Below are 12,121 nucleotides of genomic sequence, written 5' to 3' on the forward strand. Positions count from 1 at the left end.
TGCCATTTACTTCCAATTGTCCCTCCTAGATTGTCACGCAGGAAGATCAGGCTTCTGTTAGTAAGGAAAGCAGGGAAAGGGATACTAAGCAGGCAACTGCAGTCTCCGACACACACAGGTAGGAGGCAGCCCAGAAAAGGGCGGTGGTGGAATGCAGGCAGCGGGGCACGGACACACAGACTGTGCGTATGTGCATGTGTCACAGGGGTGGGATGGAGACAGAGGCAACGTGAGTTTGGAATTCCTAGAAAGGAACGCGACAGTGAAGGAATAGCACAGAGGTACGGCTAGCAGGCAGGGCAGATCGTGGAGCTCTTTGTGTGCCCTCACGGGAAAATGGGGACTGAACACCACTAAGGACCAGGGAGTTTATGGAGGGCGCGGAGGGGATTAACATGGAATGGGATGGTAGCACATAGGAGACAGAGGTGATCAGACATGAGCTTTAAACAGACCATTCTGGCAATTATTTGAAAAATAGACTGGTCCAATAGACTGGGATTATAGAGGTTATGAGGAAATCCTTGGGGAAAAACCAGAACTTCATTTAGCTAGAATAGTGGTACCAAGAATTAAATACAGGAGATCAAGATTTAGAAAGAACATTTAGTTTCAGACATACTGATTTTACAGTGCTTGTAGGCTAGTATTTTATTTACTTATTTATAATGCATATTTTGATTACTTTCTAAAAGAAATTAGATTTTATAAATCATAATAAAGATTATAATAAATATAAATATGCAATAAGATAGCCTCAAATAAATAACTAGAGATAAGAAGAACCAAATATAATAATCCATAATGAGAAATCACTGAAAAAGAGAAAATGGGAAATCACTGAATTCAATTAAGCAAGCAGAAAAACAAAAATTATTCAATATATGATATTGGGATAGGTAATTAACCATTTAGGGGAGAAGAGCTAATACCTATACCTAATAATACACGTCAAAATAAATTTCAGATTAAAATTAAAATACAGAACCGGTACCACCAAAAAACATGGGAAAAATTAAGTAAATATATATTTGATTTTATAGTAAAGACCCCATTAAACATGTAAAAACAATATGTACAAAAGTTAAGAATGATAGAACTGCTTCCTAAACACATAGCTTACATACCATAGTACGCACTAGATCTTGCTAGGGTATGGATGCCAGATTTAGCAAAGAGAGAAGCAGCACGCCCAGTTACATGTGAATTTCAGATCAACAATGAAAAAAATTTTAATACAGGTGGTATGTCCAAATGTTTTCTCTGGTAACTCCAGGAGACAAGTTAGGGATGGCTTTCATTTTCCTTTTTGAGCTCTGTTTTCCCAAATCTCTGAGTTGCACATTTATTAACTTGTGTATCTGATATACAAAAACCAAACATAACAGTGAGGAAAAACCTCACCGGGGGCTGGCGTGGACAGGGGCACAAAAAGCTCTGCGCTAATGACAATCTGCCATATCGTGCATGGGAGTACAACGCCAGCGCCCTCTTCCCAGCTACAAGTCAACTTCCCCTCTTTGAGCAGGGGTACAGTTTTCTGAGGCTCTTTTTACCTCATTGCTTGGTTGGCTGCTGCTGTTGTTACTACAACGGTTGACTACTGCATATAACGTGCTCGGCACAGTACAGAGATGCTGTTTAGTTCTATGTTCACAACCCCATTAAGTAGATACTATTTCCATTGTACAGATAGGGACCAAAAGATATTAGGTAACTTGCCTAAGGCCATACACATGGACCAAAGCCCAAGTTGGCTGAACATCTATTCCCGTGTTCTCACCGACCATGTTATACACTTCCTTCAATTCCAAAAACATTGTGAGCACCAATCACAGAATTATGAATCTTACTTGTTTTAATAGTTTCTAGGTTTATTAAAATAACATTTCTTCTCAAGGTAAATGTAATCTCCAACAACCTATTTTCATTTGATTTACAGTCAAATTCCTATTCCAGAGGACTATAATTATAACTTCCAGCCTGCAATTTCCTTAACTTAAATCTTACATTAGTTGGTCAGGGTAGTAATCCTAGTCGGAGGTCACATTCCTGAAAAATACCTTGGCTGGCACAGTTGGGATTTCATGACAGAAGAGTGGGAGGAATTTTTAAATAACACTAAATGAAACTTCTAGAGAGTATGTGCTAGAAAAAAATTCTTAGGCATTAAACACTTATTCTGCAGGATTACCAACCAATCCACCGAATCAGCTTCAACTGTTTCAAGAATAGCGTTTCAGCCTTATAAACTGCTAAGGTAGATTCTCCCATAAATTTTTGTGTTATGCAGATTCTACATATTTTTAACGTTCCCTTTCAGTGGTATGAAAAATAATATACTTTAACATTTTATTTCTGAATGGAAAAGATATTCACTGAATTCAAAATCCAAAAGATACAAGACTGTAGAGTGAAAAATTTCCCTGGCCCCTACCACCCACATGCCCTCCCCAGAGGTTATCAATGATGTGATTTTCTTATGCATTCTCCCAGAATGTTCTTGCATAAACAGATGCATGCAAACATCTCTTATTTCCCCCAATGTTTTACACACATGGTAACACACTACACACTAGTCTACATATGACTTTTTTAAAAAACTGAATAGATCTTGGAGGTGGTCTCATACTTGTACATAAAGGACTTCACTCTTATTTCAGGTTGCACATTATTAGTATTCCATTCTATGAACACACTACTTTCATTGAATTAGTCTTGTCTGGAATGTTTCCAATTTTGCCTGTTACACAGAATGGTTCAATAAATAAATCATTTCATGTACATGTGAGTTCATCTGTATGTGAAGTTCCTAAACAGTACAACTGGTAGAACAGCCCTTCGCAGAGCTGATACGAATTTTATACTCAGAGCAGGGGATGGAAGGGTTTCTCTCCTCACACGGTGTTAGCAAACTTTCCAATGTTTATCAACCCGACAGATGGAAAAAGCATTGAGTGCAGTTTTAGTTGGCATTTCCCACATAAAGGGAGAATGAGTTTTCACATAGAAGAGCAATTATATTTCCTTCCACGACAATACGTTTGTTCAAATCCTTCATCCATTTTTCTGCTTTGTGTTCTTTTTTTCCACTGATTTATAGGAAAATTTGCTCTTTACTCTGAGCTGCAAATATTATCCCTGGTTTGCCATGTCTTTTGACTTTGCTTGTGGTTTGTGCCACGCAGAATTTTTTAGGTGAATTTACCCATCTTTTATGGCTTTGGGTTTTTTTTTTTTTTTTTGTCATACTGAAAAGGTCTTACTGTCTCTGACATTAAGAATAAAGCCCTGGGGCGCCTGGGTGGCTCAGTGGGTTGATCGACTGACTTTGGCTCAGGTCATGATCTCGTGGTTCGTGGGTTTGAGCCCCATGTCAGGCTCTGTGCTGACAGCTCAGAGCCTAGAGCCTGCTTCTGATTCTGTGTCTCCCTCTTTCTCTGCCCCTCCTGCACTTATGCTCTCTCTCTGTCTCAGAAATAAACATTAAAAAAAAATAAAATAAAAAAAATAAAGCCCCCATGCTTTCTCTTAGTAGACTTAGAGTTTCATTTCTCGCATTTATATTTTGAATCCATCTGAAATATATTCTGATATAAGGTATGAAATTTAGATTCAACTATGTTCTGTTCTAGATGGTGCCCAGTTTTTAAATTTTTTTTTAATGTTTATTATTTATTTTTGAGAGAGAGACAGACAGAGTGAGAGTGGGGAGTGGCACAGAGAGAGAGGGAGACACAGGATCCGAAGGAGCTCCAGGCTCCGAGTGGTCAGCCACAGAGCCCGACGCAGGGCTCGAACTCACGAACCGTGAGATCATGACCTGAGCTGAAGTTGGACGCTTAACCGACTGAGCCACCCAGGTGCCCTGGTACCCAGTTTTTTCAATTTACTGTACCCTGCATTTTATTTTGTTTAATGTGCATAATTTTTGGAAAAATGATCTTTTCATAAATTACTAGCTAGCTAATGACATTTTTCTGGGTCTGTTTTTTGCTAACCATGTTAAAAACATAAATATATCTTTCCATATACTTTTTAAAGTAAGTCACCCAACTTATGGGAAAGGAAACAAATTATTATTGTTTCTCTGGTTAAGGGGAATGGATGGAATAATCGCATGCATTTAAAGAGAGTCCAGATTTTAAAATGTTATATAAATTTAAAAATATTTAGAAATTGAGTTATCATAAAAATCTTGATGACCAAACTATAGCTAGCAGAACTGCTATAACTTATATTATGTAGTTCATATATACTGTGTAGATTATAAACTAGCCCAAATATCATTTTGTGATGTCACTTGCAGTATTTGAATTTAAAAACATTTTAAACCCAATATCGAGTCTGTAGGAAGATATCAAGTCCATGGAAAACCAAAAGCACAAACTGAAGACACATTTTCTGTGAAATGTGACGTCTACACAGAAAATTCTTTAAGTGGAACAGGAAGAAGATATAGTCCCTGAAATATACTTAAGATACAAGTAAGACAAATGAAGCTAATTAAAATTTTGAAATAATGAAAAGAACGAGATACAGCCTAGAGGAGTAAGGCGTGTTACTGTGAACAAGATATAGGGCCGTGAAAGTACGTTGAATGAAAGAATAAACAGTCTTATCTTCATGTGACCTCTTGAAACTGACCATACAAATCTTCAAAATCAATTTTACAAACATATTTTACAAACATACAAAAATCAATTATAGTATAAATAGGTAGCAAAATATCTTAGTAGCTCACTTATGATACCTCCTTAAATTTAATGTGTAGAAGTCAATGACAGTGATCAAATTACGATTACTGAAAGAAGTACTAAAATGTATGAGAAATTAATCATGTTAGGCAAGTTAATAAACTCAACACTGGAAATTCCTACTTCTCATAACAATAGCCTATTTTGGATTAATTTGCAATTCTGGACATTCCAGATCTGATGTGTAAATTAGCTTAGTACTAAATAAACAAATAACTGGCACTTTTTGAGAGCTATTTGCTAGGCACTGAAATGGCATTTGCATGTTCTTACTTAATTTGACCCTCTAACCCTATGAAATGGGCACTATTATTTCTCCAATTTTAAATGATAAAATTAGATGTGTAGAAACTCTCTGGAAGGTGTATCATTAAATACTAAGTAGCATCACTGGTCTTACCTCATAATTTATGCTCTCAGACTCTATAATTCATAACAAATGTAGTTCAAAAAAACCCTATGTCAGATAATTTGAGGAATTTAACACTGCTTAACTAAATATAAATTATTCAACTGAGTAAAACGGTATTTTTTAAATAAAAATTATCCTCTTGAGATTAGCATTCAGTAAGCTCATTTCAATTGTGCTATCCTTAGAACTTCAAGTGTGCCAAAACCGTGAATGTGTAAAAGGACAATGTCTGCGTTGAGCTACGGAAGAATTAATATAAAATATAAGCCCCGGGGGGCGCCTGGGTGGCGCAGTCGGTTAAGTGTCCGACTTCAGCCAGGTCCCGATCTCGCGGTCCGTGAGTTCGAGCCCCGCGTCGGGCTCTGGGCTGATGGCTCGGAGCCTGGAGCCTGTTTCCGATTCTGTGTCTCCCTCTCTCTCTGCCCCTCCCCCGTTCATGCTCTGTCTCTCTGTCCCAAAAATAAATAAAAAAACGTTGAAAAAAATAAATAAATAAAATATAAGGCCCTAAAACCTTTTTCCCGGTATCCAGAAACACATGTATGATATATGAAACGCCAGGAAAGTCAGAGATGCACCAAGGACATTTACTGCATGTCAGGTTAAAAAAAAAAAAAAAAAATTAACGCGTTAGGCTATGATTACAATAGATCTAATTTCTAAAATATAATTTATGATAACAGGGAATACTACAGAAATTAATTCTTTGAAAATTCAACGAGACATTTTAACAATCACCGAAGCCGTAACTGTCCTAGGTTCTAGTTTTCCTTCTAAAAGAGAACATATGAGCATATATAAATATTTGTGTGTATAGTATGTTAGTCTTATAAATACTGCTTCAAATTATCCCAAGGCGTGATCTAAGCCTCTTACTTTCCGTCTTTCAGGTCCACCGAATGCAATATGCCTTGCTTCCTCCACAGTCTCACAGACAAGGCCATTTCCACACACGAACTGAATTACTTTCTTCAGCTGAGGAAACTGAGTCTTTATGACATCAATCATCATTTTACAGCCTTTAATCTCCCTCAGTCTTTCATTGATTGGCTTGATCTGAAAGGTTAAAAAATACTTGTTATATTAGATACACTAAAATAAAAATGTGATATTTAGTACATGCTCAAAAAGCATACATAAGCATGACAGCAACAAATTAACAGAATGAACTTATATGCAATAAAATTTGACAAGAACCTGATGAACTATATCCCACTGACTGGCCCACATAACACTGAAAGAAAACACACTTGAGCAAAAGCCAGAAGATACAATTTCCAGATTCAACTCTGCCACCAGCCAGCTGGGCCAAAGCAATGGCTGACCAGGGTTCCAGGCTCTCAAAATGAGAAAATCTAATGGGAGATAACACCTATTTACGTATGTGTCAAGAGAGTGGCACATCATGGAACTCTGAAAATCATTTTAGGCTTAAATGACCAGGAAAGCCTTCAGACCTTTTTCGACATGACTTTTAGGCTGGGTGTGTAAACAGATTTTTAAAAAGTGTCCGCGATGATTGCTGGAAAACAGCAGGTAGGTATGACCTCACTGTCATGAGAACAAGCCAGTGAGAACTAATGACAAACAAGGCGGGGAGTCAAGTGCAGGGCAGTCCAAGTCTAGGGCACAAGCTCTAACCGCTACAGACACTGCCTGCAGCTCAGGGTCTGGAAAGCTGGACCAAGCAGAGCATTTTCTCTAGGAGGCGAAAAACCAGTAAAGGACGTCAATTATGATAATGACAAGCCTCCTGCTATGGGAATTTACTCTGGATACTCTAAGGCCTCTCAATACATTAGGCCCCAAATTTTGTCTGCTCTACCAAAGACTGATACGTGTTTCTTGCGATGTATGTAAATATGTGATTGCATATTTAACAACTGAGACCCAGGGTCGGCATTTCAAGGACAGACTGGTATGTCTTAACTGTTCCTACCGTTTGCTACAGAACAAAATAAATTGCTGGCTAGCAGGCAGAGTGGTGTACCACTAGAGTAATGTCCTCAAAATCATCAAGGTACACTTACAGCAAAACTAAATTAGAAAGAAATGATATTAAATCAAGAACTACTATGCTTTGCCTACCAATACTCTAACAGCAGCCATTTGAGTGACTAACAGGCATTCAAGCTATGACTTTTTTTCTATCACTGCCTAGTTTTAGGCAATAAAGACATGCTTTAAAGACAAGATTTTGTCACCACTAAGTAAGAAACATTACAAATCTCTTACATCAAGGTAATCTAGAGCAAGGAATGTCTCCGGTTCAGCTCTTTCCTCCTTCAGAAATCGAATACAATCTTTTGCTACCTTCTCAGAGGCTACAACAATGGCAACCATGTAGCGACCAAAAAGTTTAGTAACAGCCAGTTGGTATTTCTTATGAATAGGGTGGCAGAGGTCAAGCAGTCTTCCAAACTTAGCAGGTTTCAAAACAGGAGAAAACAAACACATTATTGAGGGACAAATAATTCACTGTTTTTCAATGTAACAGAGCATAATGGACCATAAACTAATTTTATAGAACTATAAATATCATATTTGAACACTGTCTCATTCAAATGGACATAGGTTTAATTAGGAAGTATCCATTCAGGTGTGCCACACTTCATTTAAGAGTAACGAGGAGAGACTAGCCTTACCAAGGTATCGAAATGCTTCACAAAGCCACGTAACTCATCCACTCTCTGAGTATTAAATAAGAATCTATGAGGTGCCTGCTACACGCAGTTTACTGAGCTAGAAATTGTGTGACCATCACTGAACAAGTGACCTTACAAGGCTTTCAGTCCAGTAGACAAGATATAAATGATAATTATAAGCATGCACAAAATAGAGGAATAATATACACTGTGATAACACAAAGTATCCTGAGCGCATGTAACGGGGACCAGGTTGACTGGAGAAGCCAGGGAAGTCTTCCTATGAAGAAGTGTTATATGAGATCTGATGAATGGCCAAGAAGTAATTAGACTGAAAATCAAAAACTTTACTAGAAAGTGTCAGCATATCAACCGTCCCGTATCATCACTGCTCCCTAGAATATCTGAAGATTCAATTTTACATCTTTCTACTCTTTCTTCATTTAATAGGTTCTATTTCAGGAATACCAATTTCTTTATGATAGGGCATCGTTGTCTTTAATATTCATTACCTTGCTGTTTGTATTTTTCTTCTCCGCTCAACCTGTGATTAACTCAAACCTCACTTCCAGGTCAGTCATTTGACTTTCAGCTACATAACCCATTCCTCGCTACTTGCAATTTACTTATTAGTTCAGCAATAATATTTGTTCTTGATTTGTTTTCTTGGCTCTATGGTTTACTTTTTATTTTGTTTTAGCTCAGATGTGAAATCTGGTTTTATGAATTCAAGCTCTTATTAAATTATCCATAGCACACCATACTTAACGGGGATTTTGTTCAGTAGCCTTCTTCCAGACTAGCCTCTTTGACTCCTAAATGCTTTTTTAAACATTTTATTTAAAAAAATTTTTTCAGAGACAGAGCGTGAACAGGGAAGGGGCAGAGAGACAGGGAGACACAGAATCTGAAGCAGGGTCCAGCTCCAAGATATCAGCACAGAGGCCGACATGGGGCTTGAACCCACGAACTGTGAGATCACGGCCTGAGCCAAAGTTGGACGCTTAACCAACTGAGCCACTCAGGCGCCCCATTCTAAATGCTTTTTGAATTACTCTTTCTTTTTATTATTGCATGTACCTACAGCTGTTGTATTGATTCTTTTCAACTTGCTTACGTGGGCAGCTCTGTTCAGACCTTTAAGTTGCTGTGGTGGATAACTTTCCTGATTGCCTCACCTACAACTGAGAGCACCAAGTGGTGGACTAAATTAGGTATTTTCTGTTTTATCTCCTCAGTATTTTCTGGTCTGTTTTCTATCACCTAATGGCGTGGAGGATAGGGGCAAGTGAGAGCGGAGTTGAGGCTGTGTAGATCTTTTGTCCGAATACTCGAGCTTTGCTCTTTCTTCTGAGTTTTTAATTAATATCCAATACCAAGGTTCCTCTGCCTCGGGGGAGGAGGGAAAATTCCATTTTGGGTACAGGGTTTTGAATTGGCCTTTACTTCCATCTAAGAACATCAGAGGTTTATGTTTCCTGACCCGCTAGTTTTGAATCAGAAGGAAACAAATATATATAATATATATACACACATACATACACACACACACACACACACACACACACACACACGTATATACTTGTGTTTACTTGTTGCTAGATTAAGGGATACTAGGTGAGAATTCTCAGGAATTTGTCAGTTTTCCTTCTGCAGAGTTAAGAACAAGAAATGTTCAATTTTTTTTTCTTTTTTTTTTTTAAAATCATGGACTATCACCATTTTCTGAAGTTTACGGCATTAGATGTAATAGCCCCGTTCCTTTTTCGGTTGTGAAACTACTTTTTAAAACTAGTTTCGTCATTCTGTTTGGTACTGGGGGGAAGGATTGTGTGACCCAGCCTTATTCTTCCCCCATCACTACCTAGAAGTCAAGACCAGTTTCAAAACAGTTCAAGAGGTTGCCAGGGCCAAAAGCTAAGAACAGGCCCTCCTAAGAGAAGGACTGCACGGTGTCCCCTGGTGTTAATGACAAGAGAGTGAGACACCACAACCCCGACAGCAGAGGAAGTCATTCTGTGAAGCTGATGCCCCAACAACCGGAGCTGTCCTGCAGCTAATGAAATGCATCAGCAGAAGTGGATACACAGATTTAGAGAATAAAACATCATTATTTCAAAAGTATGCCATTGAGGTTAACTGAAAATATTAAAAACAAAACAAAACAAAACCAAGAAGAACATGAGGCTTGAGGCGATGTGTTGTGACCTATGGGGATAGTGGTCGTAACTCAGACTTTCTGGGTCATACTGTTAATGTCCAGGTTTCTCTCCGATAATTACTTATCTTTAGACACTGTTGGAAGTTAAATTTTGTCACAATTATCTACTATTATATTTTAAATACAAATAATCAAACACAAAACTAAAAGACTTCTGAAATAATTCTGCTTCCTAGTAATGGTAACTTTTAAAATCCCAAATAAGAAAGCTTAGCCCTTTTGTTTCAATTAACCATTCACTTCTAATTACCACAGAATCTGGGTAAAGTCTTTTAAGGTGTTCTAGAACTTCTGCTCTCTTCTGCTGACGTTTTCCCTCATGGTTATCAATTCCAGCATTCTGCAATTCACTTCTAATAAGGTTCAATTCTTCATTAACTTCAGACATTCTTGATTTTGTGTTTTCAATTTCAACCACTAGGGTTTCCTCTTGCTGTTTTTTCTCTTTCAAGCAATCCCTACATGATAATAACAATAAGTTACTACCAAAAAGAAAAAAAATTAATTGCAAGATACAACATACTGTGGTCTGGCACTGTAGGGGAATGGAATAGTGCTTATCAATTTTAAATGATGAAAACGACAATAAAATAAGCTCAGCACCGGACATGGGCAAAGAGATTTTGATCATTCTTTGTTGATTCAGAAGATACACATTTCTGAAGACTGAGAAAGTGAAAGTAAGGATAGATCACTATAATCAGAGGAGTCGTTGTGGGCTTAACAATAAGTAAATGCCAATGAAAAACAAAAATCTTAGTGGGAGGACAATCGGGTCATGCCAGCTATCGTGACATAACTTATTATAAAACATCAATACCAACATTTCAAGTTTCATCACTTGAAAGTTTATATTTTAAAACTTAAATAGTGTATTTACTTATGTGGTTAAGTATAATTTTTAATCATCTACAATGAAATGAAAAAAATGGAGGAGTGAGGGGCCCCTGGATGGCTCAGTTGGTTAAATGTCCAACTCTTGATTTCAGTTCAGGTCGTGATCTTGCGGTCATGGGATCGAGCCCCACGTTGGGCTCCATGCTGAGTATGGAGCCCGCTTGGGATTCTCTCTCTCTCCTTCTCTCTCTGCCCCTTCCCCGCTCAAAACAAATAACCATTTTTTTAAAAAAGAAAAAAACCGCAGGAGTGAGAACATTATGATACAGTGGAAGCTTCTATGTCACAGAAATACCCCGAATATACCAGCCCCTTGAGACATAAGAAAGCCACGAGAATTTCCCCTGTACCCACATGCATGTTTTCGTATATTCTTCCAACTTCTCTATTCGTTTTTTATGATCTTCTATCTGCTCTTTTATTTGTTTTAGATTTTCCTAAAACAGGAAGAAAACTTAAAATCAATTACAGCAACTCCAAATGAAGTTATTTTTCACTATCCTCCTAGAAGTTACTAGAGAATTGTAAAATGTTCTAAACTTGAAATATATCAAATATAACCATATGAAAACACCTATAAGAGCAAGGTTTAACTCTGAAAAGACAGTAAAGCATAGAGCTTTGAGTTTGTAAGGGTCAAGGTTCAAATCCTGGCTCCACCATTCACTAGATATTTGGCAACTCCAAACTCTAAGGGTTGATCTTCAAATATCTACACATTTCTTATCTGTCCCTCAAACTAATTCATTCAATAAATATTTATTCCCTGGCTGCCATGTACTGGGAACTAGAGATATAATAATGAACAGGATAGAGTCTCTGCTCTCAAGGACCGAGGGCTGGTGGGAGACACACAAGTAGACAGTAATTCTAGGGCAGCTACTTGGTGTTACAAACAGCATAGGCACCTGGAAGGCAACCATGGGCTTGTGAGACTAGGACTTTGCAAAAGTCTTGCTCCATTCACTGTATCACTAAATACAAGTGCTGTACTAGCCTTCAAGGTTTCGTATCTAACCTTTCCCGTATTCACCCCGTGCACTACAGCCAGATTAACCTTTCTGACTCCATTACTAAGTGATCTAAAACCAGGAGCGTACCAAAGTAAAAACAATTCCTTTTCAGTATATAATAGCAGATGAAATGACAAAATTTTCATCTGGAAAAGGAAAAATATATTCTATGAAGA

The 12,121-nt window shown here is 37.8% G+C and overlaps 1 protein-coding gene across 7 annotated transcripts in view; it reads right to left on the bottom strand.

Annotated features, from left to right (window-relative positions):
* SMC1B (structural maintenance of chromosomes 1B) overlaps positions 1–12,121 on the bottom strand; it is an 82,822-nt gene that overhangs the window by 35,896 nt on the left and 34,805 nt on the right. For 4 of the 7 annotated variants that reach the window (XM_019447174.2, XM_019447179.2, XM_019447180.2 and 1 more), the window contains 4 exons: positions 11,287–11,369; positions 10,286–10,493; positions 7,405–7,590; positions 6,046–6,225 (listed from right to left, as the gene is read on the bottom strand). In XM_019447174.2, coding sequence (XP_019302719.1) covers positions 6,046–6,225; positions 7,405–7,590; positions 10,286–10,493; positions 11,287–11,369 — 657 coding nt within the window. The remainder of the gene's footprint in view (positions 1–6,045; positions 6,226–7,404; positions 7,591–10,285; positions 10,494–11,286; positions 11,370–12,121) is intronic. The other 3 variants (XM_019447175.2, XM_019447176.2, XM_019447177.2) reach the window with 3 other exon arrangements.

This window comes from Panthera pardus, unplaced genomic scaffold (assembly GCF_024362965.1).
Source record: "Panthera pardus isolate Hobbes unplaced genomic scaffold, ASM2436296v1 HiC_scaffold_6, whole genome shotgun sequence".
Classification (NCBI taxonomy): Eukaryota; Metazoa; Chordata; class Mammalia; order Carnivora; family Felidae; genus Panthera; species Panthera pardus.